The sequence below is a fragment of the Salarias fasciatus genome, chromosome 13 (genome assembly GCF_902148845.1).
Source record: "Salarias fasciatus chromosome 13, fSalaFa1.1, whole genome shotgun sequence".
NCBI lineage: Eukaryota > Metazoa > Chordata > Actinopteri > Blenniiformes > Blenniidae > Salarias > Salarias fasciatus.
In genome coordinates this window covers 21248709-21264551 of record NC_043757.1, presented here as the reverse complement: position 1 = coordinate 21264551, position 15843 = coordinate 21248709, and the positions used below count along the sequence as shown (strand labels likewise).

The 15843-nt window shown below is 41.5% G+C and overlaps 1 protein-coding gene across 1 annotated transcript in view; it reads left to right on the top strand.

Moving 5' to 3' along the window:
* The first annotated feature begins 6487 nt into the window (after positions 1-6487).
* The window catches only part of LOC115399360 (deleted in malignant brain tumors 1 protein-like), a 74493-nt gene continuing 65137 nt past the window's right edge, over positions 6488-15843 (top strand). Inside the window, exons 1-2 of the mRNA XM_030106683.1 lie at positions 6488-6572; positions 6958-7133. Coding sequence (XP_029962543.1) covers positions 6488-6572; positions 6958-7133 — 261 coding nt within the window. The remainder of the gene's footprint in view (positions 6573-6957; positions 7134-15843) is intronic.

Sequence of the window (15843 nt, the reverse complement as noted above, 5' to 3'; positions counted from 1 at the left end):
ACTATTACTGTAAGTAGTCTGGTCCAAAGCTCAGCAGAAGAGCCGCAGCACACAGAATATACAGTGAATCATAGTTTGTTGCACATGGGAAGCAAAGAGGGTCCAAACTGATGTCAAGCAACTGGTTAATAATTTGTTGGAATTTTGACTCTTTCATTATCCTCCTAAAACAGAAAACTCATCCATCAGAATGTGGATAATCCATGAAAAAGGTGGCAGCACACCAAGGGTCAACAGAGAGAGACAGTTACACACAGTCATCTTCACACCTCAATGCTATTCAGAGTCACCAACTAACTAAACATAAATGCTGTTTTGGATGTTGAAGGAAACCAGAAAAGCCAGAGAAGTCCACACTTACAGTTCCGAAAATGTTCTGCTCCGGTCCACACATGAAGATGTTTGAAGATGAGTTTGCATTTGTCTGTTATGCTTCTCTTTTAGCCTACTGCTACTACCACATAACCACTCCAGTACCAGTCCCCACTACAGGTATGGATTTCTCAACAGCCAACAGCTTTGTTGACACTGCTGTGTATTCTGTTCGAATAAAAACTTGAAATGTCTTTCAGCTCAGCCTTCCTGTCGTTACAACTGTGGCTCCAACATGGGAAGCTGCTCCTGCTCGAGCTCCTGTCAATACAATCTAAACTGCTGCCATGACTATTACTGTAAGTAGTCTGACCCGAAGCTTAGCAGAGGAGCCGCAGCACAAAGCATATACCGTATGTCCCAGTTTGTTGCACATTGGAAGCAAAGGGGGTCCCAACTGATATCAAGCAACTGGTCAACAATTTGTTGGAATTTTGACTCTTTCATTATCGTCCTAAAACAGAAAACTCATCCATCAATATATAGATAACTCATGGAAAAGGTGCCAGCAGACCGAGGGTCAACAGAGAGAGACAGTTCCACACAGTCATATTCACACCTCGATGCAATTCAGAGTCACCAACTAACTAAATAGAAATGTTGTTTTGGATGTTGAAGGAAACCAGGAAAAGTGCAAGAAGTCCACAATGACAGTTCCGAAATTTTTCTGCTCCGGTCCACACATGAAGATGTTTGAAGATGAGTTTGCATTTGTCTGTTATGCTTTTCTTTTAGCCTACTGCTACTACCACACAACCACTCCAGCACCAGTCACAGGTAAGGATTTCTCAACAACTTTGTTTACACTGCTGCGTAACCTGTATAATAAAAATTTGAAATGTCTTTAAGCTCAGCCCTCCTGTCGTTACAACTGTGGCTCCAACATGGGAAGCTGCTCCTGCTCGAGCTCCTGTCAATACAATGGAAACTGCTGCCATGATTATTACTGTAAGTAGTCTGGTCCAAAGCTCAGCAGAAGAGCCGCAGCACACAGAATATACAGTGAATCATAGTTTGTTGCACGTGGGAAGCAAAGAGGGTCCCAACTGATGTCAAGCAATTGGTCAATAATTTGTTGGAATTTTGACTCTTTCATTATCCTCCTAAAACAGAAAACTCATCCATCAGAATGTGGATAATCCATGAAAAAGGTGGCAGCACACCAAGGGTCAACAGAGAGAGACAGTTACACACAGTCATCTTCACACCTCAATGCTATTCAGAGTCACAAACTAACTAAACATAAATGCTGTTTTGGATGTTGAAGGAAACCAGAAAAGCCAGAGAAGTCCACACTTACAGTTCCGAAAATGTTCTGCTCCGGTCCACACATGAAGATGTTTGAAGATGAGTTTGCATTTGTCTGTTATGCTTCTCTTTTAGCCTACTGCTACTACCACATAACCACTCCAGCACCAGTCCCCACTACAGGTATGGATTTCTGGACAGCCAACAGCTTTGTTGACACTGCTGTGTATTCTGTTCGAATGAAAACTTGAAATGACTTTCAGCTCAGCCTTCCTGTCGTTACAACTGTGGCTACAACATGGGAAGCTGTTCCTGCTCGAGCTCCTGTCAATACAATGGAAACTGCTGCCATGACTATTACTGTAAGTAGTCTGACCCGAAGCTCAGCAGAGGAGCCGCAGCACACAGTATATACCGTATGTCCCAGTTTGTTGCACACTGGAAGCAAAGAGGGTCCCAACTGATATCAAGCAACTGGTCAATAATTTGTTGGAATTTTGACTCTTTCATTATCGTCCTAAAACAGAAAACTCATCCATCAATTATTGGATAATCTATGGTAAAGGTGCCAGCACACCGAGGGTCAACAGAGAGAGACAGTTACACACAGTCATATTCACACCTCGATGCTATTCAGAGTCACCAACTAACTAAACATGAATGTTGTTTTGGATGTTGAAGGAAACCAGGAAAAGCGCAAGAAGTCCACAATGACAGTTCCGAAAATGTTCTGCTCCGGTCCACACATGAAGATGTTTGAAGATGAGTTTGCATTTGTCTGTTATGCTTTTCTTTTAGCCTACTGCTACTACCACATAACCACTCCACCACCAGTCACCACCACAGGTATGGATTTCTCAACAACTTTGTTTACACTGCTGCGTAATCTGTTAGAATAAAAACTTGAAATGTCTTTCAGCTCAGCCTTCCTGTCGTTACAACTGTGGCTCCAACATGGGAAGCTGCTCCTGCTCGAGCTCCTGTCAATACAATGGAAACTGCTGCCATGACTATTACTGTAAGTAGTCTGACCCGAAGCTCAGCAGAGGAGCCGCAGCACACAGTATATACCGTATATCCCAGTTTGTTGCACATTGGAAGCAAAGAGGGTCCCAACTGATATCAAGCAACTGGTCAATAATTTGTTGGAATTTTGACTCTTTCATTATCATCCTAAAACAGAAAACTCATCCATCAATTATATAGATAATCTATGTAAAAGGTGCCAGCAGCACCGAGGGTCAACAGAGAGAGACAGTTCCACACAGTCATATTCACACCTCGATGCAATTCAGAGTCACCAACTAACTAAACAGAAATGTTGTTTTGGATGTTGAAGGAAACCAGGAAAAGTGCAAGAAGTCCACAATGACAGTTCCGAAATTTTTCTGCTCCGGTCCACACATGAAGATGTTTGAAGATGAGTTTGCATTTGTCTGTTATGCTTTTCTTTTAGCCTACTGCTACTACCACATAACCACTCCAGCACCAGTCACAGGTAAGGATTTCTCAACAACTTTGTTTACACTGCTGCGTAACCTGTATAATAAAAATTTGAAATGTCTTTAAGCTCAGCCCTCCTGTCGTTACAACTGTGGCTCCAACATGGGAAGCTGCTCCTGCTCGAGCTCCTGTCAATACAATGGAAACTGCTGCCATGATTATTACTGTAAGTAGTCTGGTCCAAAGCTCATCAGAGGAGCTGTAGCACACTACAATCACAGCATCTGCTGAAAATATATACAGCATATACCTGTTTTGCAATTCAGCAAATTACCCCACTCTGATATTATCACCCAGTAGTGATGAAGACATTTTCATGAATTTTTACTTGACTGTCACTTCAGAAACAAATATGAGAAAATTCACAAAAGGATTTCCCCTCTCTATTTTGGTGTGAAGGCTGGGGTCTATTTCACCAAGCTGGTTTTAAGAAAACTCTGTGTTCAATAACCCGGAAATGAGGGAAACTCTGAGATTTCCATTACACAAAGGCAGAGAACTCAAACCAGAGACAGAGGAGTAACTCCAGCCTGTTCCACTCGGAGAGGTATCTTAAACTGTTGGTCAGTTACCGCAGTAACACACTCCGTGACTCTAACCTGGTCGGAGAGCAGGTTCTTCTCAGTCAACCCTGAAATTTCTCTCTGGCTCCGCCCCCTTTCAGCCACACGCGCTGATCCATTTCCTCATTCATTAAGTCAGCTGGCGAGTTTTTGTGTAGCTGTCAAAATTTCATGTCCTTTTATCAGTGATCGTGTAGATGAAGGAGCGGCATTACTGCAGCGTGAACTGAATATTCGTCAGGAGATTATTTACAGACCGCGCATGGATGTTTTGGCGTTTCTGGACAGTTATCTTTTTGAATGGTACCGCTTCACGTCTCAATCCATACGCTGCATTTCACAATCTTTTTCGTCCATATTTTGCAACATAACCAAACATAGTTGCGCACTCACATCCCAGCAGATATTGTGTTTTGCGCTGCGGTTCTTCGCAAATGGGAGTTTTTTATATAACACTGGAGATGCAGAGCACTGAGGAGTTTAAATCACCACCATCATTACACCACAGCAAATAAAAGACATGACACACATTTCATTTTGTCTTCTTATTCAAAAAAATAAATAAATAAATAAAGGGTTTAGTTCATGTTCCAATAGTGAACATAATTCACCTGTGATCACGAACCCACCTGCAACTTGTGCTCCAGTATCTCAATTTCTAATTTCATCTCCTTCATCTGGAGGTCCAGATACTGCTGTTCTTTAAGGGGTTTCTCTATCTTGTTAAGTAAGTGGTTTTGTAAATTTCTTTGACTGGTAACTGGGAATACATAGAGGACATTAAATTATACAGCTGCACATGAATTGAATGAAATGAACCTCTGGTGTTTACTGAACATCCATCTCACAGTGTTGATCTGTGATGTGGAAGTTGAGGGACCATCCTGCTGCTGACCAGCCATGATCTGTTAAAAAGGATGACAATGTAGAATATTTCAGTGTCGGCTAAATGTCAAGTTCTATGTTCCACAGGAGTATTCAGAATTTTAATGGGAAGAGAACAATCAGTAACGTACCTCTGTGACTTTCTGGATCCTCTGTGAGGGCAGCAGACACAGTTTCATCCTCGTCATCCTCGATAAATGACATCTTTCAGTATATTTGCGTATATTTTTCCATACTAACATTTGGCAAAAATATTGTGAGTATTTCCTACTGACAGTTTCAAGGTTGGTTGTAGCAATGAAGGGGCTCCAGCAGGCAGATAGAACCTTCACAATCTGGGCCAAAAGAAGAAAAGGACATGAAAGACAAAATAAAACATTTCTATCAATAACATTTTTTAAATATTATACTCAAATATTAAATAATATTAGATTAAATAGGATTAATTCTTTAACATAACATGATATAGATTTGTGACATAAAACAACTGCACAGTCCATCAGTCACTTAGTATTTATGCTACTTTACAATGTAAAACATGCTTAAAATGATGCACCTCAATGAGATAATGCCGAGGTCTTACCTGTTTGAACAATGTTTTAATGTTTCATCTTTAGCTGCTGCCATGTGCACTTCATCCCTGTGGGATTACAACTAAATGAAATACCTTAATTGGTGACCATTCAAACAGTTTCCCTGTAATAATATTTAATATTCACTAATATTCTGATATAAAGGACTACATTCAAACTTACGCATTGACACTGGCAGCAATTCTCTGCCGCGGCATCTCCCTCTCTTTCACTGCTGCAGCTGTGTTGCTTTTTTTTTTTTTTTTCAAAAAATGTGTTCCAGCTTCCATATGTCGCTCTCCGCTTTTCTGTTGCCATGGTGACTCGTCGAATCGGTGCTCCATTAATGCTGACTTTTTGTAGTTGTCGTGCACGTGCTAAACTCCAGGTGAAACTACTTGAATTTGAGTAATCCAACTCAAATCAGCTGTTGTGTAACCGAAAACCCAGCGTTTTCCCTTTCAGAGTAGATCAAACCAGAGTTCAGGATTTCCCTCAGAGTTTTTTCAACCGGCTTGGTGAAATAGACCCCTGGTCTCTGTCAAACTCCTAAATATACATGTTACTTGGATAGTTAAAGGAAACCAAGAGAAGTTCACACAGATAGATGACATGTATTTAGTTTCAAACATTAATATGAGTGTTTTCATTGATCTGTTATGCTTTTCTTTTAGCTTACTGCTACAGTACAACCACTCAACCACCTACAGGTATGGAAGTCTCGACAACCATCACTTTGTTTACACTGCTGTGTATTGTGTTAGATTAAAAATCTGAAATGTCTCTCGTCTGACTACAACGGCGGGTTAGAGTTGGAGCTGTGTGTTTCTCACCCCAACCCTTTCTTTAGTTTGTCTCTTTACATTAACATCTCTTCCATCTCCAGCGGGGCCATGTGGAGGCTCTCTGTTTGGCTCAGGCACCTTCTCCAGCCCAAACCATCCCAACCACTACCATAATAATGCATACTGTACCTGGACGATCAGAGCGGCATACAACCAAAGAGTCTTTCTGGCATTCACATACATGGAGTGAGTAAGGAAATCTGCTACAATCCGCAAAAACCTGTCACTGAAAGGTTGAAAACTTCTGCAATTACAGCACGAAGAGCTGTTTTCAACCTGTGTAAAAACAACACTGACAATAACAGAATCAAAGCCACAATAGAAAGAGTTGTCACTGGTATTAACGAATGCCTTTTAACTGTCTTTTACTAGGCTGGAATATGGGTGTGGCTGTGCGTGTGACTACATTAACGTTTATGATGGGTCGGCCTATTCTTCCAATTTGGTGGGAAAAATTTGCAACAATACTCTGACCTCATTCTACTCAACTTCCACCTACATGACAGTGGTGTTCAGGAGTGACAGCTCTGTGATCGCCCGAGGATTCAAAGCTGAATTCATGAGCTCTTTGAAACCAAGCTCAGGTACATCTGGAGTTAACAGTCTCTCTAATAAGTATTTTAATTCTAAGTATGACGAATGTTTAGCAGAATGTTTCACACAACATATTGAAAACTACAAGTTTTCTGTTCTCCAACTGTAAGATTCTATGTTAGTTTTTTGAGATTTCAAAAAATCTGACTCCAATAGTTAAACCAGACAGTATCAGTCAGACCATTAGAATAGCTGTGTTTTTAAGCTGTAATCGAGTGCCTCCCAATACTTTTTTCACAAAGAGGCAACCAGATTGCTTCTTGAAATTATTGCTGGCTCATTATTTGGTCTTCCAAACCTTTCCAGAAAAGCAAAATATACTATCAGACTGAATCAAGCTGCTGTGGTTATATTGTGAATTTCATTCAATGACAGGTCAAGTGAGCTGCACCTCAGACACAATGAACATTGTGATTGAGAGAAGTTACCTGAACTCTTTGGGCTACAGCAGTCACGACCTGTACCTGAACGACGAGCAATGCAGACCCCAAATCACCTCATACCAGGTGATCTTCAGTTTCCCCATTGGGAGCTGTGGAAATGTCAGACAGGTAAGCAACCTATTATGTTCCATATTGTGACATTTTTCATTTTACATGCAGATGTTTATTCTCCAATGTCTTCCTCACTGAACAGATTAGCAGTGACAGAGTTGTGTACACCAATGGTCTCCGTAGCTCCAACAGCAGCTCTGGAGAGATCACACGTCACGCTGTCTTGAAGCTGAACGTCACCTGCATCATGGATCAGGACTCATTGTCTGAAAATGTGTTTGTGATCCAAAATCCTGGAAACAGCTCTATAATAGGCACAGGCAAATTCAACACAACCATGACATTCTACACATCCAGTAATTTCTACTACCCGGTATGTTTGGGCGGATTCGTCCTCTGCCATTTTATTGTCTTGTCCACACATGACGCTGATGTTTTTCCTTCACTCTTTCAGGTGACTGAATTCCCTTATGAGGTCGAACTCAACGAGTACATCTATGTCAAAGTAGATCTGAAGTCGAGTGACAACAGCTTGGTCATCTTTCTCGATACCTGTGTGGCTTCTCCATCGCCCCATGATTTCCAAACCAGAGCTTACTACTTGGTTCGCAATGGGTGAGAATAATGAGGTTTTAAAGCTCTCCACATCAGTGTTTATGAAGTAACTTGATTGTGTCACTTAAAGATACTCTTTTCATTCATTCATTCATTCATTCATTCATTCATTCACTCACTCATTCATTACTTATTTTACTCTTTTTTAACTTAAATGCATTGTGCAAGCATACAACAAATATTTGAATGAAAGGGGGCAAAAAGAAGTAAAAAGAAACTTATGATGTCCACCCCTTATCAACACAGATTGATTACATAATCAGTACCATTTTCGTTTAAATTGCACAGTTCATGTCAAAGCACAAGACAATGGGCTATATGCACAGCTCCATTACTTCCTGAAGTTCAGACAGCACCTTTATTTCCTGTGTTTTAATGATAGGATCAACTGATTAATCCAGGTGTGTCTGTCCTCAGTAAATGGCCAGACACACCTGGATTAATCAGTTAATCCTATCATGAAAGACAGGAAATAAAGGTGCTGTCTGAAATTCAGGAAGTAATAGAGCTGTGCATATAGCCCATTTACAAAATATATCATGACATTTTTCTGTTACACATTTTTCTGTTGTATGTTTTTCAATAATGAAGCCTTTACACTTTTCTTGAAAATATAAATAGACTTTGAACTTTCATTTTTGCGATCAAGGTTGTTCCATAGGTTGACTCCCTTGATTGAAATACATCATTTCTCTGGTTTTGTTTTGAACCCAGATGTTGAAAAAAAAAAAAAAAAAATTCCAGAAATCATTTCAATTTCATTTTTAAAAAAGCGGAAGAACTTTGGCTATTATCAAGCAATTAGGAACTACTCCAGTGCAGTGTTCACCCGCATAATACTTCAGACTGCTCTGTTTATTCTACACTCCTGCGCGGGGGATACGGCAGCTGCACAGAGACACAAGCTCAAGCCTGAACAAGTGTGCAAAAAGCTCGCTGCGCCTCCCCTGACGCCCTCTGGCACCCCCCAGGGGAGCCTCACACTTTGAAAACCGCTGATTTAAATCATTTGTGTACACTTTGTCCCAGTTTTGTCTTTTCAGGTCTTCTCTGAAGGTATTACTCGATTTATCCCTCATAATAATTGGACAGTCCTCTTGCACAATATTGAAACACAATTTTTCATACATTATAAATACAGTGAGATGGACACTCACATCTGTCATGAAGATACCACCAATTATCTCACCATGTATGTTTGTATATTTATTATCAACTGTCGTGGCACTATGAGTGGTGATCCTGATTGGTTTGGTTATCATAGACCTGCAGTTTCCATTTACTTCTTGGAATTATTCGTTGCTGCAGTTTTACCTCGATCTATATTCAAGTCAACAGACAGAATTAGTGATTGGTTCATATTCCCAAACATTCCAATGATCCTGTCTGAAAACAAGTCGACACCACGAGGCCCAGGCCGTCTACACACACAACAGATTAATTTTTATCCAGTTAATTGAAGAAGGTGGAGGAAATCCAAGTTGACCATACACTACTACGTCAACAACTCAAATTTACAATAATGCAGTTAAACAGGCCCAAACTTCCCACTTCTCTCAACTCATTTCAGATAATAAAGACAACCCCTGGTTCCTCTTCTCCACCTTCAACATTTTAACTGGCACTAATTTTAATAAAGCTTTTAAAGCTCCGACAGACACTCTCTGTGAAGACTTTGCAGACCACTTCAGAACTAAAATCATGGACATCAGGTCCAGTCTTTCACCTCAACAAGTTTTATCGGTGAGCACAGCTGAACCGTTGTGCATGCCTGAGGAAACACTGGACAGTTTGAGGACTCTTGGTCAAGTTTTCTTCCAAGTAAAATCTACAACCTGCCTTCTAGATCCCATCCCCACACCACTCTTAAAATCATTTTATAGATTCCTTGAGGAACAGATTTGAAATATCATGAATTGCTCTCTTCAGACGGGTGTCTTCCCCACTGCCTTTAAATGGCGGTGGTGAAGCCCCTTCTGAAGAAAAGAGCAATTTAAACTCTAATGTTCTTAATAATTACAGAACTGTATCCAACTTACCATTTTTAAGTAAAGTTTTCGAAAGACTGGTTTTTAACCAAGTCAATGACTTTTTAATGACAAATAACATTTTAGAAAGACATCAGTCTGGTTTTAGAGTGAACCACAGAACCGAGACGGCCCTTTCAAAGATTTTAAATGACATCAGATGGAATTTAGACAATAAAAAACTCACAGTGTTGGTTCTACTGGACCTGAGTGCTGCTTTTGATACAGTAGACCACAACATTTTAATGAATAGACTGAGTCACCTGGTGGGCCTCTCTGGTACTGTTCTTAACTGGTTCAGTTCTAATCTCACAGATCGATGTTTTTATGTAAGTTTGGATACTTGTTCCTCAAGAACCCATGAAATTAGGTGTGGGGTTCCCCAAGGTTCAATTTTAGATCCCACACTTTTTAGCCTCTACATGCCTCCACTTGGGGACGTCATCAGGAGACACGGCATCAGTTTCCATAGTTACGCTGATGATACTCAGCTGTACATCGCCTGGTCTCCTGGTGACTCGGGGCCAATAGAAACCCTTTTTAACTGTATTTCAGACATCAAGTCATGGATGGCAGTGAATTTCCTACAGCTCAACCAGGACAACACTGAGGTTTCAGTTATTGGTCCCGAAGGCCAGAGAGAGAAACTTTTACCAAAATTACTAGATTAGAAACCTGCACAATCAATTAAAAACCTGGTCGTGACTTTTGACTCTGAGCTAAATTTTATTCCACACATTAAAAGTATAAGTAAGATTGGATTTATCATTTGCAGAATATATCCAGAGTCTGCCCGTTTCTCTCTCAGGCCAGTACAGAGGTGCTCATGCAGCTTTTATCTCCTGTCGATTAGATTACTGTAACGCCTTGCTCTCTGGTCTTCCCAAAAACAGTATTTCAAATCTACAATTATTACAAAACTCAGCCGCACGCATGCTGATGGGGACCAGGGGGCGGGCCCACATTACACCGGTTTTACAGTCGCTGCATTGGCTCCCTGTCCGCTTCAGGATCGATTTTAAAGTTCTCTTATCAGTTTTTAAATGTCTTAACAGCCTTCCGCCTTCTTATTTAGCTGACCTGTTTCAACCGTATTGACCCTCGTGGGCCCTGAGGTCCTCTGGCAGCGGCCTATTGTGTGTTCCTAAAGCCAGAACCAAGACTCATGACGAGGCGGCCTTTAGCCACTACGGCCCCCGCCTGTGGAACAGCCTGCCAGAGGACCTCAGGACCGCAGAGACTGTTGATATTTTTAAACGGAGGTTAAAAACACATCTATTTAATCAGGCTTTTAAATGACCTTTAATAGTCCTCTTATTTAGATCATTATTTATATAATTTTATTATGTACTTCTAACTTATACTACTTTTTCACTCTATAATCGTGTCTTACTTTATAGCATATCCTCTTAAAGCTAGGGTTGGCGATCTGAATGAGATACATTTTTTTAAATACTGGTTAAAATGATCTTTATGACCCGATGGGAAGCAATTCATAGCGTGTTTTTAAAGTAGTTTGGAAAATATCCACTACCTACAGCAGGAGTAAAACGGGAAAAACAGCAACCAATAGTCTTGCCGGGACACCTTTTTTTTAAACCAATCAAATCCCTTCGCCGTTCGACCTCCCCCCTGCGCGTACATGTCAATGGCGTGCACTGACCCTGGTTCAGTAGAAGGACGGAGCGTCGTTGCAGAATGGCGGGGAAGAATGTTTGGGGGTTTACTTACCGTTGAGTGAGCCATAACATGGCGTAGTACAAATAAAGAAAAACGAAGAAACGAAGCGCTGAGGACAGATTACGCCAGGAACGCACTGGACGCGGAAGCGCTGCATGCACCGCGCGCGCTGCGAACGTCTCCGCGTCTCCGCTCCCAACGGGAGCTCCTCCAATGGGGTGGGAGCTGGGCAGAACTAGGTGGAACCTTGGGGAGATGCTACATTCGTGCTATATGCTAGTTTTCCAAGATCGCCGACCCTAGCTTTAAGTTTTTAGCTGTTTTACTCCAGTGTTTTCTGAGGGGGGTCCTTCACACCGAGAGTTGGTTCCGGTCCTCTGCTGGGGTTACTTTGCTCCGGTCCTCTGGTCCCATCTGGGATGGGGGTCTCCACACCTTAGTGGGCGGATTCCCTTCGTCTGGTGGGGTTGGGGATCAGGCGCTGGAGCCCCAGTATTAATGACCTTTGACTTTTCGTGGTGTGGGCGCCCCCACTGGTGATGTTTCCCATGACGCTCAGTGCCAGGCCATGTCTCCTCTGTTGTGCGTATGTGCGTAACAAAATGGCAGTGTGTGTGTGTGTGTGTGTGTGTGTGTGTGTGTGTGTGTGTGTGTGTGTGTGTGTGTGTGTGTGTGTTGCATATTGATTGATGGTGCGGTTTTTGTTCTTTTTTTGCTTTTATGACTGTTTTTACTGTTCAGCCCTTTGCGTTGTTTTTCTGAATATAAAAAGTGCTTTCACAAATAAAGACTGGTTAAAGATTGATCTCTATTGCAATTCCATTGTATCAATTCCATGGTATCAAAAACTATGACATATACATATGGCATATGAAATATAAATATTTAAATTTTGTTGGTTTGGGAACAATTACAAAAGCTGAAAAACATGTCTGCCTTCCAGTAATGTTGCATTTTTATCTCCGTCTCCAGATGCACAGCAGACAGCACCTACTACGCTTATACCTCTGGCACTCAGAAGTATGCTCGATTCAGAGTGAAGACCTTCCAGTTTCTGCGGGCATCTGAGTCAGTGTATCTCCAGTGCAAGGTCCTGGTGTGTCAAGCGTCTGACTACAACTCCCGCTGCCGCCGTGGCTGCATCACACGTCGAGCCCGAGACCTCGGCTCACGTCATGACAGCCAGACTCTGGTTCTGGGTCCGATTAAACTCAAAGGTTTGTATGCATTTCAGCTATATTGTGGAAAATTATTGGCTTTTCTCTGTGGATAAACCTCCCATTCCTGTCCAGTTAATGCAATAATTTTACCCATTCTGAATGTCACATAACAATAAGTAATGCGACATACATTCTCAATGAATACAGATGGGTATCTCATCCTAATTTTCACAAGGGAGTTCCACAACCTTCCAAAAAAACTTATTTGAAAATCATCAAAATAATGGATCAAATATCTGATTGCACTATTGGCCAGTTCTAACATTACGGGTTTTATTACATTGAAAACATTGAATTTGTAACATCGCTGACCATAATGAGAGCCTATTCATGTCTCCCACTTTCTCTCCACTGCCTCACCAATGGAAAGAAGTCTTTTCACTCAATCAAATGTATTTATTGATCGACCCACTAAAATCAGAGCGAAGTTCGATGGTTGTTTCGAAAAGACCTGGTTTTATTGAAGTGTGAATGAGCGGTGTAAATTGTATATGTAATATATTCAATCTTACTGTTTTTGTCAACAAAATCACTGAAGTATTGCCATAAATATAAGATATTTGTGAATATATTTTAAAATCTAAAATTAATGAGTGGCAACAATTCTGAGCAGTACTTTCCAGGTATATTACAGGTAGAAGTCCAGGCTGAGTATGAATCTGGGTTCAAAGTGTATGTTTGCTGTTTACATCCAATGTGATGCCTGATGGAAAAACAGTATCCTGTCTGACAATAAAACAATTTCTTATGATCTCTTTTCAGAGTCGAAGAAGGAGGAAGAAGGAACTGGCAAGCAGGACCAGGCCTGACAACCTCCTGCACTCATCTTTTCTCTTTTCATCCATTATAAACCATAATCACACTTTATCATTTATTCTTGATTAAAACCTGCTGTACTCATCTTTTCTCTTTTCGTCCATTATAAACCATAATCACACTTTATCATTTATTCTTGATTAAAAGCATCATCAAAAGACAGTCTGTGTTTGTGTGCTTTATGTCAAACCCCTCAATAATCAAACCCCTCTTATCAACACAACTTGTGTTTTTGATGGTCAAAAAGCAGAGGTGGAGCGTGGGTCTCAGTGCAGAGGGGGCGGAGCATTCTCGATGGGCCCTTATATGATAGCAATTTTACCATTCAAACAATCCCTCATCAAACAACACAGCAATGCTCACTTTTATTGAGCCAAGCAAACCTCTATGCCTCAGAAAGCAAAATAAAGTCACAAACCAGTTCACAAACTTGTTCTGAAGAGCAAATACACATACGCACGCACGCACGCACGCACGCACACACACAAACACACAAACAGCACACACACACAAATGCAGCGTGACAGCTGTCAATCTCCGAGCGTCCGCTGTCCATGGTGCTGAAAACTTAGACAAAGAGTCACGGGCTAAATCTGAACCATCTTTGATACAGCTTAAATATAAAATGAACACAGCTGGTCTAAAATTAGACAATCTATTCAGATAGATATAGACACAGCTATCTATATCTTTTGGAATTCATGTATATTAGAAAAAAAAAATAAACTCGGAGGTCTCTTATAGTTGAGAGCAACACAAGGCACATTCAAACAGGCAGGTGTTTAAGACCACAGCATTCCGATAAAGATAATATTTTTGAAGGCTTCACTGACTCACCAGTGGCTCCAATGTTAGGTTGTGGGTAGTACCGCTAGCGGCTAGCATAGTGTTTAGCTGTTTAACTTCCCTCCAAAGAGTTCAGATCAAGTGCAAAGAAAAAACTCGTTCATGCCGCACAGCCAATCAGCGCTGGCTTACAGCTCTGATGCATTCATGGACAGTCGTAATGTAAGAATTGGCAAATGGGAGCCCACAATCATATGCGTATACACTCTGCACATTTTATTATAATAATTTATTTCCGATTAAATGTGAACACATCACATGAAACGGGGCCCTATGACCTTGTGGGCCCTGGGGCGACCACCCCCTTGCCCCCACTCTGGCTCCGCAACAGTCAAAAAGTCAAAGACAATAACACAAGCCACCGTTCAGTTGGAAAACGAAACACTATACTTTTAAATTAGTTCAAACAATCCATTTCGCAATATAATGATTTTCCACCCTAGAAGGAGGAAGTGATCCACAGAAGGTTTCAACATTCACCATTACCAATGAACCTACGACACACTGGGAGAACATAAAGCAGCCAGTACACCGTGAACCCATTTTAGTCAATGTGGTCACAAAGAGTTGATCCTAGTTGCAGTCACCATTATTTTAATATCAAAACCACTACTGACAGTGTTACAGCATGGAAACAGATAAACACATACCCTCATCAGAAGCCATGCATGAATAAGAAGGTGTGGTTCCTGCTGAAGGCCTGCAACACCACCTTCAGATCTGGTGATGCACAGGCCTATAGCACTTCCAGGGCAAACCTGAGGAGGGGCATCATCAATGCTAAGCCTTGCAACAAGCTGGAGGTGGAGGAATGCTTCTGCAACCCTGACCCCAGATGCATGTGGCAGGGCATCCAGGTCATCAGTGACGACAAACCTAGCATCTCCACCCCGTTAAACACAGATGTCTCCTTCCTGAATGAGCTCACTGACTTTTATGCTCATTTTGATAGAGAAAACAAGGAGATATTGACCACAACCAGACCCCCTGCTGACCACCAGCCCCTCTCACTCACCTCCACAGATGTCTGTACCAATCTAAACTAGGTCAGAGCCAGAAAGTGTCGTGGAATTTTATTTAAAAAAGTGTCCTAGGCCAGTCAAGATGCAAAAAACCCCACAAACATATATTCCAGAAAAAATGTAAAATCCTCAATTATATCCACTCTTGGTTCTTGAAGTCTTCAATCGTAGTTCTCCTCGAAAAAATCAGGCAGAGTCAGAGTCAGAATGCAAAAGGAGGACTTTATTCCCAAAAAACCCTCCTGGCAGCCAGGTTGACCAAAAGAACTGACGCGCCGATTGCTCCCCGCTCCATCTATTTATACTATTTCTTGGGAGTTCGTCAACTCTCCATGGACTCTTCGTCAAGACACAATTGTTCCCCCCTCCCTACAAAGGTCATGGTCCGTGACCCCTTGGGAGGCCCTCTCAGCCTCCATCAATTCTCCATCAAGTCTCCATCAAGTCTTCCCAAATGCCAGGTGTTGTGCAACAGATCATAGTGTCACATTTCTTGTCCAATGAGCCTCATTTGCACCAGAGGGAGACAGAGAGACAATTG